Consider the following 19,417-nt stretch of genomic DNA (forward strand, 5'->3'; position numbering starts at 1 on the left):
TATTCTCTTCTGAGTCCTGAGGCACCCCTGGTTTCCCATCAATAGGAGGATGCTGGGAACAGCAGTTACTTCCAGCTGGTGTGCAGCCATGAGCACAGGCCCAGAGAGGCCACCCTTACTGTCCTCAGAGAAAACACCTGAGATGGCTTACTCCTGTGTGACACACCAAGTAGGCATAAGGCTTGTGAAAATAGTAAGGGACACAGATTTTTTTTTTTAAGTAATAATTTGAGCCTCTGAATTTTTTTTTGTTTGTTTGTTGTTGTTGTTGTTGTTTTAGTTGGCAGTAGACCTTTATTGTATTTATTTGTATGTGGTGCTGAGACCAAACCCAGTGCCTCACACATGCTATGCAAGCTCTACCACTGAGCCACAGCCCTGCCCAGGTCACAGATTTGAACCATTTGATGGCCCTGTGGAAGGAAGCCAGGGCCAGACTCTCTCTGTCCCCAGATTCCCCATTCCCTCAAAGGTGAATTGTGGCAACTGAGAGTTCAACCTAGAAACAGTTCCCTCCACCCCACCTGGCAGACATTTTATCATCTTAGTAGGAAACTGCTAGTGATGAAAAGGCCAAAGGGACTTGGTTGTTGCTCAGGAACCAAGAAATGCTTGGCTGGGTCAGGCTTGGTGGCGCATCTGTAGTCCCAGCACTCTGGTGGCTAAGATGGGAGGATCCCTTGAGCCCAGGTGTTTGAGACTGGCCTGGGCAACATAAAGAAGTCCCAACTCAAAAATTAAAGAAAAAAGAAATGGGGGCTGGGGTCGTGGCTCAGTGGTAGAGCACTCATCTAATATGTGTGAGGCACTGGTTCAATCCTCAGCACCACATAAAAATAAATAAATAAACGACCAACTACAACTAAAATATATATATATTAAAAAAAGAAAGAAAGAAATGTTCAATGCTTGGTCAATTTGCTTACATTGCCTCCGACTACATATGGCCCAGAGAAGGGGGATTCTAATGAACCCACTTCTGTCAGCTGCCTGAGAGAAGCCCACAGGCCTCCAGCCACCTTTGTGAGGACAGTAGACCACATACACAATAATGGTCCCGTGAGATTACATCACCTAGTGACTTTATAGCCGTCTTAGTTCCTGTAAGTACAATCTGTTACATTTGCACGATGAAATCACAGAATACAACATTTCTTGGACTGTCCCCCTTTTGTTAAGTGATGCATGACTGTAATGAGAAAGCTGGGATTTGTGCTCAAGTCTGTCTCACCCTGTTATCTGAACCATTCCATCTTCCTGCTTTCTTGTACTCAAACTGTGGATCTGTCCCTTTTTTGACAGCCATCCTGAGAGTCTTGATCAAATCCCCAACAATGTGGCCCATGCAACTGAGGGCAAAATGGCCCGTGTGTGTAGGAAGGGAAAGCGTCACAGCAAAGCCCGGAAGAAACGGAAGAAGAAGAGCTCGAAGGCAGGAGTGTCCTTGGCCAAACCTTTGCCCAGAACCCCTGAGCAGGAGAGCTGCACAGTTCCAGTGCAGGTGAGGCCCACGGCCCCCGCCCAGGCCCCAGCTCACAAGGCCTTCGGAATGGAGCCTGTGCCCTGATCCTGGCCCTGTGTCCTAACACCTATTTCCCCACAGGAGGACGAGTCTCCACTAGGTGCCCTGTATGTCAGAAATGCCCCCCAGTTCACAAAGCCTCTGAAGGAACCAGGCCTTGACCACCTCAGCTTTAAGAAACTTGGAGAGGATCTACGGCCAGTGCTGCCTCGACCGGAACTCCACAAACTCATCAGCCCCTTGCAATGTCTAAACCACGTGTGGAAACTCCACCACCCGCAGGACATGGGCCCCCTGCCCCATTCCGCTCACCCCTTTCCCTACAGCAGATTGCCCCATCCTTTCCCGTTCCACCCTCTCCAGCCCTGGAAACCTCACCCACTGGAATCCTTCTTCCTGGGCAAACTAGCCTGTGTAGATGACCAGAAGCCTCTTCCCGGCCCACACCTAAGCAAACTGACCTGCATAGACAGTCAGAAACCCCTGCCTGGCCCACACCTGGAGCCCAGCTTCCCGATTCAGAGTTCCCGTGAGAAGTTCGTGGAAGAGTACCTGGTGCATGCTCTCCAAGGCAGTGTGAGCTCAGGCCAGGCCCACAGCTTGGCCAGCTTGGCCAAAACATGGTCAGCCGGGGGCTCCAGGGCCCAGAGGCCCAGCCCTGAAACCGAGGACAATGAAGGCGTACTGCTTACTGAGGTAACTATTCCCTGCGAGTCCTTTATGCATACCTTCACCCTAACTCCCAGGCCAAGAGCCACAGCTGGGGTCAGGTGGTGCCTGCTGTGGGATGGTTCTCTCCCTGTCAGAGTCACTCATGCCCATGGTAACAAAGCAATTAGTAGCAAAGTACTTGGGGATTATGTTAGCTCCCCATTACTGTGACAAAATACCTGAAATAATCGGTTTGAAAGGAAGAATGGTTTATTTTGCCTCATAGTCTCAGAGGTTTCAGTCCATGGTCACTTGATCCTGTTGCTTTGGTGGTTCAGCAGGAGTGCCTGGCGAGGAGGCCTGTTCACCTCCTGGTGGCCAGGAAGCAAAGAGAGAGACAGGAAGGAATCCCAGTATCCCCTTCAAGGACACTTTCCCCCAAATGACCTAACTTTCTCCCATTAGGTCCCACCTCTTGAAGGTTCCACAACCTCCCAATAGTTTGGCGATCAAGCCTCCAACACATGGGTTTTGAAGGGACATGTAAGATCCAAACCATAGCAGTCATATTTCTTTCAACCTGCAGCCTCACTTTCCACAGCCTTTCTAGCTATTTCTATTTTTTGTTCTTATTATCCACCTCATTAATATTGAACTGTACGGATTGTATGAATGATACACATACTGGAAAATAGGAATAACCTGATAGGGAAGATGGGGACTTTGCCATCACCATTACCCTTTCCTTTCTTTTTCCTCTAGTTCTTTCCCCAAATACCTTCAGCCTGTAAATGATTGATCTTAACGTTACTTTGGTGGGTTTTATTCCATTTACTTCACATGATCCCTTTAGCCCTGCCCTTTTTCATTGTTCCTCTCTTTCTTCTTCCTTCTGGCTCCTGAGTTACATGGTCAAGGTTGTTGCAATTCTATGTCTGTCCCTCCACGAGAGGTCTTCCTCACAAGAACCTCCTGGCCCCAGGCAGCTGGTGCACTTACCTTTGCCTTCTCCTTGTTTCTTTAAGCCCCATTGCTTCCTGTTCTGTGGTCCCCCTCAGAGCCTGCCTTGACCCAGCCGTGTCTTTGGAGGCACCAGCAGCCCTGGCAATGGCCCACAGCTGGAGAGCCTTCCCCACTGCATCCCCTTGTCCCTCTGCTGTCCTGACCACTGAAACTGGCCTCTCTCTCCTGCCAACTCTAGAAGCTCAAGCCAGTGGATTATGAGTACCGAGAAGAAGCCCACTGGGCCACGCGCCAGCCCCGCCTAGGCAGAGGCTCCTTCGGAGAGGTCCACAGAATGAAGGACAAGCAGACAGGCTTCCAGTGTGCTGTCAAAAAGGTATGCCAAAAAGGTACATCAGGGTTCTGGGGGCTACAGGGGAGCCAGGCAAGGGCTGTTGCCATCCACATTCTGTCTTTCAAGGACAGCCACAGGGTTGCCGTGGCTCTGACTTGATAACAACCTGGCCATCGCTAGCTGCCCTCGGTCAGCTGGAACTGGAAGGGAGCAATGTGTCACATGGCCTGGGCTGGTCACTGCCCTCGGTATGCATGTCTGTGAGAGGCAATGTGAGAGCACATAGCTTTAAGGTCTGAGTACAGCCAGGGCCACTGCTGACACCAGGGCCTGTAGGGGCAAGTCCAAACCTGGAAGGTGGTCGGATCCTCATGAAATCCATGCTGAGCTAAAACCTGCAGGCCACCCGGTGGGGCTACTGTACACTTGGACCGGAAGGTAATTAGAACAGTAGCCTCCACTTGTCAGGTGCCCCCTGGAAGGTGGCAGACACAGGGAGTTTCACACGGGTCTGCTCCAGGTTCAAGCCATGCCACCTGCTGGCCAGGTGCAGCACAGATGGCCATCACAGGGGAACACAACTCAGCAAGAGATGGAGGAGCTGGTTTAGTGCAGCAGAATTGGGGTTCAGACCCAGGCTTGTCTGACCCCAGTGTGGCTCTGTGCCCCTGTTCAGGAAGAGAGGAAGGAGGGAAGAAGACTTATGGTCCTAGGGTCTTGATTAGCAGCAGAAGGCGGAGTCGCCTCTCCTACCCCTCATCTCCCCAGTGACTTGCCCAGCTGGGCCTAAAGCCCAGGCCCAGGTGACAATCAGCAGCAGCTGCAGATCCACAGACATAGAGGGTGTTGGCCCTACTCCCCACAGCACTGTTCTCCCTCCCAACTTGGAGCTCCCCTCAATCGGAAACCACCTTGTTCGCAGCCCAAACTCCAAACCCCAGGGTGAACCATTTTCTTGGCCCCTGGGGCAAGGTGAAATAGGCTCAGAGATGGATTGGTTTCAAGTGGCTTATGTCAAAGACTCTGATCCCCAAAAGGAAAAGGATCAAGCTGCCAGACCCAACAGGCCCCACACACTCAGGTCCTGTGCAGAGTGAACCCTGCCACTCCTGTCCTGGCTGCCTGTGACTTCAAGGGCTGAGGCTCTAGCTGGACGGTGAATGACCCTGGGCCAGGCTGTTGGAGTTCTTGAGTGTGATCCTCAGGGTGGTGGGATGAGAGAGGGGTCAGTCTGTCCATTTTACCCCAGACTTCACATACACCGTGTCAGATAAGCAAGCACCTCCCTCCCCATCCACCACTGGCAGAAGCACATGCTGAGCTCTTGCCAGCACGGATCATCTTCCACTTGGATGCCAGGGCCACGTGCCTGACCTCCTCAGCTGCAGTTCCCTTCCCCAGGCCACCGGAGAAGGCTCAGCTGTCCCTCCTGAGAGGCCGTGGGAGGAGGGTGAGAGAGTGTGAAGTGTCCTAGAGACGAGCATCCAGTGCTGGGAGCTTAGTCACTGGGTTCTCAGCTGTTCCTCTGCTGAGGTCCTCAGAGTCCCAGGCAACAGGGTAAACAACCCTGATGAGGTGGAAGAGGACAGTACTCCATTTCTCATCCCCTGTGCCCAGGCAGTGGGGAATGATCCAAGCATAAGACCCAGCACCAGAGGTGGCCACGCTGAGGACTCCACCTCCCCCCACCCAGGAGCCCCAGCAGGGATGGTCGTTGTCCTTTACCCAGCCGCTGTTGCTTGGGCAGGCAGTGGTGTCCTTTCCGTGGGGTGTAGCTCAGTGGTAGAGCACTTGCCTAGCATGTATGAGGCCCCAGGTTCTATCCCTAGTTCCACACACACACCACAAAAAAAGGTCCTTGATGATGGGGACGGGACAGGGGAAGTAGGGAAATGATCAGAAGTCGGGCTGTGCCTGGGGTAAGAGCAAGTCCGTGCTCCTTTGATGCTCCTAGGGAGGATTCAGGATGTGTGATATCACGTGGTAACACCAGCGTTCCCTTGGTCTTCCTTCTAGAATATCTTTGGCCTTAGGTCACATGATGATTGACCACAAGTCTAGGGTTTAATGCAGTTTTGGGGGTTTTGGGTTTTTTTTTTTTTTTTTTTAATAAAGTTTTCTTCGGTCTTTGTTATTTATTTATTTATTTATTTATTTATTTATTTATTTATTTATTTATTTTTGGTACCAGGGATTAAACCCAGGAGTGCTCAACCACTGAGCCACATCCCTAGCCTTTTTTTTTTTTTTTTTTTTTTTTTTAATTTTGAGACAGGGTCTTGCTAAGTTTCTGAGGGCCTCACTAAATTGCTAAGGCTACCTTTGAAATTGCGATCCTCCTGCCTCAGCCTCCCATGTCACTGAGATTACAGGCATTCACCACCATGCCCAGCTGATCTTTATTTTAATTTCAAACAGATACAGGCTTATTATAAAATCATTAATGAATGCCAAAAAAAGAAAAGTCTTCTTGTTCCCCAGTCCTGTTCACCAAGATAAATGCCACTTGACATAAATTTTTTTAAACTTTTTATGCATATATAAGTATGAAGTTATTTCTTTTATAAAAATGATATCCTACTCTCTAAATCATTTTGTACCATGATTTTTTCATGTAATACATATATGGACAGAGTTCCTTGTTGGCTCCTGTACAGCTCTTGTGTTTTGTTATGTTGTTTTGTTTTCATTTTGTTGTTTTGGTTCCAGGGGTTGAACTCAGGAGTGCTTAACCACTAAACCACATCCCCATCCCTTTTCTTTTTTTTTTAACCTTCATTTTATTTGTTTTTATTTTTATGTGGTCCCGGAGAACAAACCCTCACACATGCTAGGTAAGCACTCTATCACCGAGCCACAACTCCGGGCCTCTCTTTTCATTTTTTGTTTTGAGACAAGGTCTCACTAAGTTGCTTAGAGCCTCTCTAAATTGCTGAGGCTGGTTTTGAATTTGCCATCCTCCTGCCTCATCCTCCTGAGCTGCTGGGATTGCATGCACCCACACTCTGTGTTTTTTAACGCCTACATATAAATTCTTATCACAGTTAGTGAGTGGATTCAGAGGATTCCTGAATTCCTGGAATATGATTCAAAAATGTGTGTGTTGATGTGTGGGCACACACACACTTTTAAATGTAGAAGGGTCCATATCTTTTATCAGATTCTCAAAACAGGTCTGTGGGCCAAATAGGGTTAAGAACCTTTTGTTTTAGGACATCTGGCTCAAGTATGGCATTCTGGGAGCCTCCCTTTGGCTCTGCCACTGATCTGAGATAGTGTGGCCTTGGCCAAGTCAAACCAGCTGTCACCAAGCACCTGCTTTGTGCCAGACACTGTACAGGGACTGTGGAATCCACAGGCCTGACCTGAAGGAACTTGAGTTATAACCTCGGATAGGCTTTTACATGGCATGGCAGTGATGTAGCCAGCCCTAGACACGTGTTTAGAATGAAAACAACAAAGATGAAGGGGAGACTATTTTGATAGTGATGAGGAAATGGGGACCACCTAGTATTTCCTGGACATCTATGTTCCCAGTCCTATATTAGTCACTTTCCTATGTTTATATTGCTAGAATCTTCTAAAGAACTTGTAGAGTTGCTTATGCCTCTTTCTTTACTGATAGAATAAAACAGATAAGAATACAAAGAACACAAAAGGAGAGAGTTTCCAGGAGGAAAAGTGGTCTGTGACAGGCAGGATCTCTGAAGTGAGGGGAGTGGCTTCTGAATGTGACAGAAGGCTGATGGCAGTCCATGCTTCCCCCTGGGGGGAATGTAGAAACCTCCAGGATTAAAGTCTAAGCCCAGAAAGTTCTTCAAGAGGTAGAGCAGCTGGCACCTCTGGTGTCAGACTTCCCTGATCAAAGTTCTGGCTATGGTACTCTCTTCCCAGTGACCTTGGACAAGTCACTTGTCCAGGTTTCAGCTTCCTTGTCTGTGAAATGGCAGTGGTGACAGCAGCACCACACAGGCTTTTGTAAAGATACATAAATAAGCCATGCTTAGAAAGGGCTTAAACTGAGCCTGGCTTACGCCAGTAGGCATTAAACGCTAGTCCTCATGAACATCCTCCTCACCCCCAGCCCCCTTTATTTGGGCATGAGGACCCTGAAGTCCAGAGAAGAGAGGTGCGCCAGATGGACAGCTGGCCTGAGCCAGAGGCTGGGGTGCTTTCTCCACTGATCCCCTGAGGACAGCCCTTTCTCCTTGCTTCCTTGGGTTCACCCAGATTTGTGAAGCACCTTGTTTTTTGAGGCTTCCATCTGACCCACTTTGGTCTAGGTGATGGAAATGTCTAAATGTCTTGGTATTACTGGATACTTAGAGGACATAGGTATTTCTTAGAAGTGAAGCCAAAGTTTCCCACACTGTCTTGGTTCACAACCCTTAATATCTCAGACAATTTTTCATGGCACCCCAAGCCAAAACAAATACCTAACCATTCATTTATTGGATAGTTAGGTTAAATAATAAATCTATCATAAAACTTAGCAACCATTTGAAAAGCGAGACATATAAGTTGAAAGAAAAAAAAATTCTCCTTCTTAAAATTACTAATGGGACCTAGGCCTTGTTGGCCACTGCATGGCTTCTTGAACTTTGAAATCAGATTGGATAGCACCACCTTCATTTCCTGTTCCACATCCCACAAAGTATTTTTTATCACAGCAACCTCCAAAATCCTAGCTTCTTAAAGACATATCATCAAAAAGAATGCAGCCAGCTGGGGAGAGCTCCGTGGTAAAGCATTTGCCTGGCACACGTGAAGCCCTGGGTTTGATCTTCAGGACCATTTAAAAAAAAATGAGAGAGAATTCAGCATGATCTAATGTTGGAACTGACCCATCTCTAAAAGTAGTTCACACCATCTCCTAAAGATGTTGAGCATCCCCATTTACTTCAAATACAATATCCTATAGCACCTTTCTGAATTCCCAGTGGTGCCCTGGGGTGCTTCACTTCACAGTTGGGGGTGGTGGGGGCACAGTGATAAGGTTAAAGACATTTGCTGGTGCAAATCCTGCTGCTGAATTAGTTCTAGTCAGTTTCAGTGACCTTTTAGGGCTGGAAATACTGACAAAAGTCAAAGTTCATGTAAGTTGGTAACTGAACCAGATAGTTCTTTGACCAGGTGAGAAAGATTTCCCACGAATAGGCAAAAGTCCAACAGTCCCATGTCAACAGAGCTCCTGTTGGTGGAGTCAGCAAATCCCCAAACAAAACCATGGGATCCCTAACACATCTTTTCCAGCGGTTCTGTGACCACTGGCGCCCCCTGGTGATGCCACTCCAGGCTTACAGGAGAACCAGTGGCAGCAGCAAGGACTCTATGCAGAAATCTGAGTGTTTAACAAGCTGCTGTTTGAGTTGGTGGGAGGAAGTAAAGAGCTAGCCCTTCCAAATCCTCATTCTAACTGAAGTAGATAACACTGTTCCCACCATGGTAGCATGGTTGATGGGAAGTATGCAGCACTCTTAAATGGCTGAGCCAGGATCTGAGACCAAGATGTCTGTACACAAGGCCTATTTCCTCCTACCATTGCCAAGCTGCAGGTCCCTGCAAAAAGTAGTGGACATCCCCAGTCCTGTTAGTCACAGCAGGAGTGGCCCTGGCCAAAACCTTCCCCAGAAGCCTCATCAGTACCCAAAGCTAGGAAGAACTGAAAATAGAATAAATATAAACACAGGCCTGTCTATGTAGACATTTTAGTTCTCTGAGGAATAATTACAAGAAGAGTAAAGAAATGTGCTGGGAGGGGTGCTGAGGGCCAAGAGACAGGAGACAGAAAGGTGGGAAGATTTCTTCTAAAGGGGAGACTCGGATGTTGACCAACAGAAGGACCCATGTCCTAGAATATTGCCCAGACAGTTGGGTTGGGGGCAAAGAATGTTCTGGGTTTGGCACATTGAGGGTAGGCAGCCTGCCAGGAGCCTGGATAAGGACTGTGGTTTGTGTGACTGTTTTCTCACACCGCCAGCACTGCAGAACTTTAAGTATGAGCACTTGTCCCTGACGCCAAGAATACACAGTACAATTTAGTCCCTGAGGACCCAGCAGACCCATCCGGCCCGTCTGGCCTGGGCATCATCACTGGAAGTATCAGCAACATCTGCATGTGGAGGACCAAGGGTCCCCATGGGATGCCAGCATCCAGCTGGCCCCTCTCCCTTGACACAAGCTTCCACTGGGTCCTTTCAGGTGCGGGTCGAGGTATTTCGGGCAGAGGAACTGATGGCATGTGCAGGATTGACCTCACCCAGAATCGTCCCTTTGTATGGTGCTGTAAGGGAAGGTCCTTGGGTCAATATCTTCATGGAGCTGTTGGAAGGTAAGAAGCCAGGGCCCATTCCTTCTCCCTCACAAGTCAAGGGCAAGAATTTCCCCAAGTCAGCCAGGCACAGCGCGGCACATGCCTGTAATCCCAGCAGCATGGGAGACTGAGGAAGGAGGATCACAGGTTCAAAGCCAGCCTCAGCAACGGCGAGGCACTTAGCAACTCAGTGAACCCTGTCTCTAAATAAAATACAAAAAAGGGCTGGGATGTGGCTGAGTGGCCGAGTGCCCCTGGATTCAATCCCTGATACCCCCCAAAAAAATAAAGTTTCCCCAAGTGCTTCCCAGATTGACAGTGGTCTCTAGTCAGTCCACATATAACCTCTTGGCCCTATAGTATCTGCAGGAAAGGCCTGCTTTGCCACTACCTGCCCTTCAACCTTGTTCTTGGCTGTGTGGAGGCCTGGGAAAGCCCCAAGTAAAGACTGGCTGTTGGTCTCCTAGGTGGCTCACTGGGCCAGCTCATAAAGCAGAAGGGCTGTCTGCCAGAGGACCGGGCCCTTTACTACCTGGGCCAGGCCCTGGAGGGGCTGGAGTACCTCCATTCACGGCGGATTCTGCATGGAGATATCAAAGGTGAGGCTCCCGCCCCCACAGCCTGGTCCCACAGGCTCTTGCCCCGTGCCTGCCTGGCTTCCTCCCAGTTCTTCTGGGCCTGCCTGGTCACCTCCAGTGGCAGGGTCTGAGTCAGGCTGACAGGACTATGCCTTATGGGAAGAGAATGTTTTCCACGCCCTACACCTGGCACTCTGGTTACCAGTGGGTGGTACCTACCGAACTGAAAACCAAGCTTTGACCTACTGGTGACCCCTGGGAGAGGGTAGGGCAGCAGAGTGGAGTGGCAGGGTCCCCAAAAGTAGCCCCTGCTCCTGTCTCCTCGGGCTCAGATCCGGCCTGCTGCCTGCCTCTAGCCTGCACTTATACCCCCTCCCTTCCTCCATATCTAATGAAACAAATCTGAGGCAGCAGCTGCCATGTAGGGTAGGCCAGAAAATTACCTCACTGGAGACCAGGCCAGCTGAGCCCTGGTGGGCTGGGACCCGTCACGACTTAACTGTTCTCTTCCTCCCTGTGCTGGTGCTGGCCTTCAGCTGACAACGTGCTTCTGTCCACTGATGGGAGCCATGCGGCCCTCTGTGACTTTGGCCATGCCGTGTGCCTGCAACCTGATGGCCTGGGGAAGTCCTTGCTCACAGGTAAGTCCCCAGAGCGGCCCTCCCCATGATGACAATAGCCATTGCCCTCTACTAGGCATTAGCCATGTGCCTTGTTGCTTCCACAGTGGGAACGATTATGTGAGCAAAAGATGTTATGTTTATGTTCCCCAAAAGATTTGAGCCCCACAGCCACCCTGGGTTGTTACAAGGCTCTTGTTATGTGTAAATGAAGAATGGATGTCAAGCACTCAGTTCTGATGCTCCAGTGAAGAGAGCAGGAAGGTGGAGAACTCCGCCACAGGTCCCAGGCTTCACAGATGGTGATTTTTTTTTTTTTTTTTTTTTTTTTTGAGACAAGGTCTTGCTAAGTTGCTGAGGACCTCACTAAGTTGCTGAGGCTGGCTTTAAATGTGCGATCCTTCTGCCTCAGCCTCTTCCAGAGCCTCTGGGATTACAGATATGTGCCACCATGCTCAGCTAAAATGTCTATTTTTGACCTCCATTTCTCTGATTATTAAAATAACCCATGCCTATTGTAAAATACTTGGCAAGAATGGAGTTAAGTGGTATTAAAGAGGAAGGGAAAAGAATTCATGCTATTCTTGATCAGAGAAATAATTGTGAATTTTTTTTCTTTTTCATTTTACTAACATTTGAGGAGCATCATAGCAGCAATTAATCCTCTATTACTGAATTTTCAATGCCCAGCCCCCTCCCCATTTTAAGGGTTCAGTCTGGAGGGCAGAGCCGTGTTGTGGAGGACAGATTGCTCTGCACCCCAGCAGAGTCCCCAGCTGAGCAGGTTTGCCTTAGAGGCTTTATTTATTTAAAGTACTTCAACTGAGACGAATTCAAGGAACCCCTGGATTTAACTAGAATGGGCAATGCTGAAGTTCTTGCCCACCCAAGGTCACAGGTGATATTTCTGTCTTTCCCTGGCCTTCTCAGGGGACTACATCCCTGGCACAGAGACCCACATGGCCCCAGAGGTGGTGATGGGCAAGCCCTGTGATGCCAAGGTGGACATCTGGAGCAGCTGCTGCATGATGCTGCACATGCTCAACGGCTGCCACCCCTGGACTCAGTATTTCCGAGGGCCGCTCTGCCTCAAGGTCAGTGGTAGTGGTGACTCCAGGAAGCCAGCAGGGGAGGCAGCAGGGCCACAGGCCTGAGCTGAAGGCTTGAGGGGGCCTCCCATTTTGGCTGCTGTGTGACAGATGTGAGCAGGAGGAGGCTTTGCCATAAATGTGAGATTCTAATTAAAAGACCTGTCACCCAATTCTGGGGGTTCAAGAAGAAGTCCCAGCTGAGGGGTCTCATAGTTCACGGCAAGTCAGAGCTCTCTTCTGCCTGCACACTGGGCCACCTCTGCCTGCCTCCTAACAGGGCATCTTGCTGCCTGGCTCTGGCTCGTCCCACCCGGCTTCTTATTTCCCTTTTCTAGGAAGAGTCCAGCCTTGGCTCTGCCCCAGATCTCTCCATTCTTTGTGGCAGACCCCAGAGCAGCATGGGGGTGAGGGATATGGCAGAGAGCAAGCACAGAAGGCTGGATAGGGAACGAGGGGGAGGCAGGCCTCACATGTTGTCTTTTGGCCCCCAGATTGCCAACGAACCTCCGCCTGTGAGAGAGATCCCTCCCTCCTGCTCCCCTCTCACGGCCCAAGCCATCCAAGAAGGGCTGAGGAAGGAACCTGTCCACCGAGCATCAGCGACAGAGCTGCGGGGCAAGGTTGGCCGGGCACTGCAGCAAGGTAAGAGCTGGCAGGGCACAGAGCAGTGGGCCATGAGAGGGACGGGGCAGGGGTGGTCAGCACTGGGGTCCTCAGCCTCTGGGATCCTCAGTCTCACCGCCATCTGGAGCAGGGGGTGACAACAGCCTTGGGAGTGCTGGGAAGATTGCTCTGCAGTGAGCAATGAGGGCAGTGCTCAAGAAGTGGGAGAAAGGAGCTATCACGCAGAAAAGTGGGTCGAACTGGTTAGGGATCAGAGAGCGTGAGCTGAAGCCACGCACCATTTAACAGCCATCCTGAAAGTCTGGAGCATCAGGTACTCTGGGCCGGGGTGCAGCAGGAGCCCTGGGCACTGCTGGAGGCTGTGTTGGTGAGGCTGCAGGCTCAATGGAAGACACCTGGTAGCCGTCCAAAGTCAATGGATCTGGGAGCTGTCCCCTCCACTCCTGGGTGCACTGTCCACCCATTCTGCAGCCTCATTTTAGTAGGAGAGTTGGGTGGGTCTCTCACCTGGAGAGTGGAGTGGCAAAGGATAGGGGATGGGGCATCACTCAGTCCCAAAAGCCACTCCATGATCGCAGAGTGGGGACTGAGCTGAAGGCCAGAGTGCTGAGTGAAAAGAGGAACCAACAGGAGACCTGGGGCATACATCTTTATTGTATATTAAAAATCAATAAATGAGCTCGGGGCTCCCAAAATCCCAACTCCTGGGGAGACTTAGGTATGAAGGATCACAAGTTCAAGGCCAACCTGAACAATCAAGTCCTCGTCTCAAAATAAAATAAAAAGGGTTGGTAGAGCATTGCCCAGCATATGTGATAACCTGGGTTCAGTCCCCAGTACTACAAAAAAGGAAGAAAAAGAAAAAAGCAGCAAGTGAAAATGACATATTTTGCAAGAACACAACCAAATCAAAAGGAACACAACAATGTGGATAGAGGAAAGGCAGTGGCTATAGAAATGAAAGGGGAATAAACACAACAGAGACTTTTCACAGCCTGTCACCAAAATCAAGTGGTATTTACAATTATAAGGATGCCCCAGGGAACTGCCCCCACACCAGAGAAATGGCACCCTGGGGAAGCACCAGTCTAGGGCTGGGACGAGAGAGCCAGTGGGTGGCTCTTTACCTGGGAACTCTGGGTCGGTGTTGCTGCAGAGCTGTTTTTTGTGTTTGCAGTGGTGGAGATGGAACCCAGGGTTTCACTCCTGCTAGGCAAGTGCTTTACCTCTAAGCCACACTCCCAGCCCCCAGAGCCCTTTTTAATCTTTTCTTCACTCACCAAAATCCTCTGGAACTGATTTTGCTGGAGTTTTCAAATTTGCTGCTAACATCTAGAAGGAAAATAGATTAAAAACAGAGATGCAGTCCTATTCCTGTTTTATGGGCCATCAGAAGAGGCCTCCTCCAGGTCCCCCCATGCTGCCTCCACATCAGGGCCCCAGCAGCCCCACTCTGCTCCCCTCTAGCCCCTCTTCCACTCAGGAGAGGCCATTCCTGTGGGGTCAGCATCTATGCTGTGTGTTTTCACCTCCTCTCATGTGCTCTCTGTGTTATAGTGGGAGGTCTGAAGAGCCCTTGGAGGGGAGAATATAAAGAACCAAGACATCCACCGCCACACCAAGCCAATTGCCACCAGGCCCCACATGCCCAGCCAAGGGAGCGGTCACCAGCTGTGGACACCACTGGAGGGGCCCCTAAGCTTCAGCCTCCTCTACCACCAGAGCCCCCAGAGCGGAACAAGTCTCCAGCCCTGAGCAAGGAGGAATCTGGCATGTGGGAACCCTTGCCTTTGTCCTCCTTGGACCTGGCGCCTGCCAGAAGCCCCAGCTCACCAGAGCGGAGAGCAACCTTCCCCGAGCTGGAGCTGCAGCAGCTGGAAATAGGTATTGCAGCCAGGCTGGGGCCCTGGCCCAGGGCTTCTCTGTACATCAGCCTGACTTCTCCCAGCCCCTTCCTTGGGCCCTTCCAACATTTCACATTCACTTTCCGCTTTTCCCTACAGAATTATTTCTGAACAGCCTGTCCCAACCTTTTTCTCTGGAGGAGCAGGAACAAATTCTTTCATGCCTCAGCATCGACAGCCGCTCCCTGTCAGATGACAGTGAGAAGGTGAGTTGTCCATGGACGGGGAGTCACGCTTCTCCTGGCCCCGGGCACAGAGTAGTGGCTTTATGTCCAGCTGGGGAATGGGCTATGGTGCAAGTGGTGGTCAAGAGAGGATGACGGGAGAGCAGGGAAGTTGGCTTTGGTCCCTTGTAGACCTACACCTTACCCTCCTTCAGACTAGGACATGATAGCTCCTCATCTCCCCAGAGGGTCCAGGCCACTTTTGTCCCAAAAGAGACAAAGACAAAGATAGTTCCCTGAACCCAGGGCCCTGAATCTGTGCCCAATCCTGTGTTTCAGAACCCATCAAAGGCCTCTCAGAGCTCTCGGGACACCCTGAGTTCCGGTGTACACTCATGGGGCAGCCAGGTGGAGGCTGGAAGCTCCAGCTGCAACATGGTGCTGGCCCGAGGGCGGCCCACCGACACCCCGAGCTACTTCAATGGTAGGTCCCCTTTTCACCTGCTCAGCAGCCCCACAGCAGCTGAGCTACCTAGGGCTAGGGAGTCACATAGGGTTTCACGTCCCCTTCCCCGGGCACCCTGAACATGAGGTCCTTGGCAAGGACCCTAATCATCCACAAGCCTTTCCTGGTGGGACAATGAAATGTCATTGTCCTCTTATTGGCTGCTGATGGAGTCCCAGAAGGTCCCCTGGCTTGGGGAGGGGAGCAGACTCTCCTGGCTTGGAGTCCAGAAGCTGAGTAATTAATGTGTTCTGAGGGAAAAAGAAGGAAATAGGATCCATGAGCATTTTCACCAAGAAGTCAGCCATGAGTCCATTGGACTCTTCTCCAGGGATTTGAGGTCAGAGGATAAGAAAGACAATGTATAATTTTCAAGCTTGGTTGCATGGAGTGGTGGCTGGGCTTCATCAGCCTACAGCTGTGGCCGGTGTGATTCGTGGCAGCAGGTCCCCCCTGCCTGGGCCAAAGGCCATCTCAGCTCAGGAAGCAATCTGTGTTGCCCACAATCTAATTGAAGAGTCTTTGTGTTCAGTTCCTTTCTGTTTTGCATCCAAGTTGGAGTGCTGCTTCCCCCTGGGAGCCAACCTCAGCTCTTAGCAATGTGCAGGCTAAATTCCAGGTGTTGGTGGCCACTGAGAGTTATAGCAGTTGTGTACTAGGAGGGCCACTCCAACCTAAATTTCATCTCTGCCACTTGATCACAGCTGGACCTGCTCCCCTCTACAGAGAGCAGGGTGACTTCTAACAAAAGGTTCCCCTGTCCCCTGCCTGTCCCTGCTCCCTGGGAAGCCAACAGCTGCCCTCCTGACTGTCACCTTGCCTGCCATCTAGGTGTGAAAGTCCAAATACAGTCTCTTAATGGTGAACAGCTGCACATACGGGAGTTCCACCGGGTCAAGGTGGGAGACATCGCAACAGGCATCAGCAGCCAGGTAAGGGGGTTACACACCTAGAGCAGAGTCCCCACTCTCCAGGAAGAAGGCTTTCAAATAAATAGAAATGGCACTCTCAAGAAAAGTTGGACGTGGCTTCAGATGTCTCAGCGATTGAGGAGCCAGGTGGGATTCGCCTGGTTCTCCAGAATGAGAGGCTGCCTGTTCAGCTGGAGGAAGATGTCTCCCAGGGTGGTTGGGGACCCCATCAGTTTGACACTTCTAGGTGACTTCTGAGCCCTGTGCCACTGTCTCAATCCATTGGTTTGTTCCACCCCTAGATCCCAGCTGCAGCCTTCAGCTTGGTGACCAAAGATGGGCAGCCTGTTCGCTATGACATGGAGGTGCCCGACTCAGGCATTGATCTGCAGTGCACCCTGGCCCCTGATGGCAGCTTTGCCTGGAGCTGGAGAGTCAAGCATGGCCGGCTGGAGAATCGGCCCTAGCCCTGCCTTCCATAGCTAGCTCCAGTCCACCTGGAGCAACCTTTCTTCTGGGTGCTTGATGCCACCCTGAAACACAGATCCAACCTGTTCCTAGGGATCTGCTGTCCCCTGACTCAGTAGTGGGTCCAGGGGCTGGCAGCAGCAAAGTGGGGGCAAAAACACCAGCCCTCCTGGACTTCTCATCTGAGTCCTGCCACCTCTGCCAAGAAAATGCTCCAGTCATCTCAGGAGACAGAGGAAGGAAGGCAGGAGGACTCTTCCCATGGGAACCAAGAGGGTCTTCTCTGCATTGCTTCACACGAGTTGGCCTGACCCATTTGGATCAGTGATCACTTGCTGGCAATCGGAGGAAAGCAACTTCCGGCCAGGGGCAGGAGAAGCAAGAGAGCCCTGGGCCCCTCGGCCCCAGGCAAGTGTGAGAGTGTGAGGGCCCATGCCCAGGTCATCTAGGACCAGAGCAGCAGGTGTTCCTGCCCTTGCATTAGTGGGGGCTTCTGACCTCTTGCCTGGCCTTCCTGGCTGCAGACCCCCTTTGGGATAGAGGAGGAAGAAATGCCCAGCACTGGGAAGGAAGCCTCCTTGGTAGAACACACCACCTTTGTAGGTTGTCACAGCTCAGCTCCTAAGTCAAACTCTGGTTCAGCCAAGAACCAAAGAAGGTATTGCAGTGAAGTGGTTCTCAGCCCTTAGGCACAAGCACGTGTCCCTTTGCTGCTCCCCAGAAGAGCAGGCCCCGTGCCCTGCCACAGACTGGCTGACACTTAGTTCCCTTGTCTAGACAAGTGAAGATCGACATGAGACCCACCTGAAAGGAAAGGTCTGCAGATGGGGCACCGCATAGGGGCTGTTCCCCAGCCACACTGCCAACATCCAGTACACTTGCCCTGCCCAGCCCCTGGTCCCAGGGCACTGCCAGATACACTTTGCACTCCGTTGACCTCAAGCACTTTCCTGGCTGCCTTCCAGGAGGGCAGTGGCTCTATACGGACACAAGCAGACCAGGGTATGGGTGAAGGGACTCAGTCTTAACTGTCCATGTGCATTTGACCCCATGTGCATTTGTCCATGTGCATTTAAGGTGATCACTCCCTACCCATGGCCCCTTCTCAGCCTCTTATTTGCAGGGAGCTGCTTGAGACTCATGTAGCATTAAATCAACTGTGAATTGTTACAGGGAGGGGCACAAGATCCCTCCTCAGAAGCAGCTCATCCCCCACCCAGCCGATGTGGCCTTTGTCCAGCTGTTAGCATGGCACCAGACAGCTCCAAGGAGAGCTGGCCCCAGTACACGAAGAACCAAGCCCCTCCAAGCTGCAGTGTTGGCTTAGAGAGAACTCTGTGAATAATAAAGTTTGGGGTGATGACATCATTTAAGCCACGGGTGTCTCTTTTTTTCCTGCGTGATCTCTGGACTATCCATTCAGACTGGTTAGGCAAGATGCCCTGCCCATGGTAGAAAGGAAATCCCTGAGGAAATTGCAGGGCCAAGTGGGGGAGGGAGAAGACACCAGACCTGCACACTTTGCCAAGGCGGTCAGCCCAGTACCTCCCAAAGGCAACTAGAGGTGGGATGTTAGGCATTGACCAGGCACAGAGAAGTGGGTGCATGTCACATGCCTCAGCTCATCCCTCCTGTCCCTGAGGCCTGGCATCCACTGAACTGAACTGAGTGTGGGCCGGGGCTCTTCCCACTTCCAGCTGCTCATGAGCATCTGCATGAGGGTGGAGGGTGACTTTGCCTGAATGAGTTCCTTGGACACAGAACAGGGTCTGGCTGAGGACCAATGTGGCAGGGACAGAGGATACCTTGAATGATCTGGCTCCACACCCCCAATAGCTGTGCACAGTGAATGTGCATTGCACACCTATGCAGCTTGAGTTGATTCATCGGTTCTGGAGGGATCTAGACCCACGGAAGGGCAGCGCCTGGTGCCCAGAGCGGTGCTGAGTCCAGTCTAGCAGCCTCCCGCTTACCACACCCTCCCTCTGTGTGATCTGCCAGAGCGCAGTTCTGGAGCCTAAGGAGTCGCGGCGGGAACGTCACAGAAGCGGCGACATCACAGGCGCCAGCGCCCCCAGTATTTCCAGCGCCCCCACATCCCCCCCGCACCAAAGAGCGCACTGGAGGCGGAGGGGCAGCAGCCACCAGTCCGCTCCCCGCCTCCCAGACAGAGCCTCGGTCAGCATGGGGCTGACAGGTGGGAGCGCCGGCAGGGTGGGCGCCTAGGGCGGCGGGGCGAGCGCGGGCGGGGGAGGGAAGCGAGAGGGAGGGGGCTGCACAGAACGTGCCTGGGGCGCGCGAAAGGAAGGTGGACCCGCCAAAGCCTTATGACACCCCTTACTCCACCCGAGGCCTCAGCACCCCTAATGATTGTGCACGGCCGCGCACTTGCTCCTCTTGAGCTGAATTCAGGGTGTTCTTGGAAGGGAGCTGGACCCACGGAAAGGGTAGTCGCCGTGTGTCCAGGAAACGACTCACGAATTATTCCTAACTGCAGATACTCCCCCAAACTCACGTCCAACTCCTTGGTTGATGCTTGGAACTTTACAGGAAGGAGCAGTCGATTTTCAACCAGTATTTATTGGTCACCTTTTCCACTTGAGGACTCAGATAGCAACTGAAATTAGGACTTTCTTCTTGGAACCAGCTATCCCAGGACTTGAGCCAGTATTAAACATGTGCCAGAGAGCAGCTCTCTCCGTTCCCAAAATCCATGGTTAAGGAATTTTCACAGGCACCATAAATCACTCCTGTGACATTTATTGCACC

General features: G+C 51.4%; 1 protein-coding gene across 2 annotated transcripts in view; it reads left to right on the plus strand.

Moving 5' to 3' along the window:
* The window catches only part of Map3k14 (mitogen-activated protein kinase kinase kinase 14), a 42,736-nt gene extending 24,720 nt beyond the window's left edge, over window positions 1-18,016 (plus strand). For both annotated transcript variants that reach the window (XM_005328141.5, XM_078041943.1), the window contains 13 exons: window positions 1,303-1,501; window positions 1,604-2,218; window positions 3,375-3,512; window positions 9,672-9,801; window positions 10,251-10,382; window positions 10,898-11,002; window positions 11,912-12,075; window positions 12,564-12,714; window positions 14,254-14,580; window positions 14,700-14,806; window positions 15,104-15,248; window positions 16,101-16,201; window positions 16,483-18,016. In XM_005328141.5, coding sequence (XP_005328198.2) covers window positions 1,303-1,501; window positions 1,604-2,218; window positions 3,375-3,512; window positions 9,672-9,801; window positions 10,251-10,382; window positions 10,898-11,002; window positions 11,912-12,075; window positions 12,564-12,714; window positions 14,254-14,580; window positions 14,700-14,806; window positions 15,104-15,248; window positions 16,101-16,201; window positions 16,483-16,647 — 2,479 coding nt within the window. In that variant the 3' untranslated portion in view covers window positions 16,648-18,016. The remainder of the gene's footprint in view (window positions 1-1,302; window positions 1,502-1,603; window positions 2,219-3,374; window positions 3,513-9,671; window positions 9,802-10,250; window positions 10,383-10,897; window positions 11,003-11,911; window positions 12,076-12,563; window positions 12,715-14,253; window positions 14,581-14,699; window positions 14,807-15,103; window positions 15,249-16,100; window positions 16,202-16,482) is intronic.
* The last annotated feature ends 1,401 nt before the right edge of the window (window positions 18,017-19,417 follow it).

The sequence above is a fragment of the Ictidomys tridecemlineatus genome, chromosome 3, assembly GCF_052094955.1.
Source record: "Ictidomys tridecemlineatus isolate mIctTri1 chromosome 3, mIctTri1.hap1, whole genome shotgun sequence".
Taxonomy (NCBI): Eukaryota; Metazoa; Chordata; class Mammalia; order Rodentia; family Sciuridae; genus Ictidomys; species Ictidomys tridecemlineatus.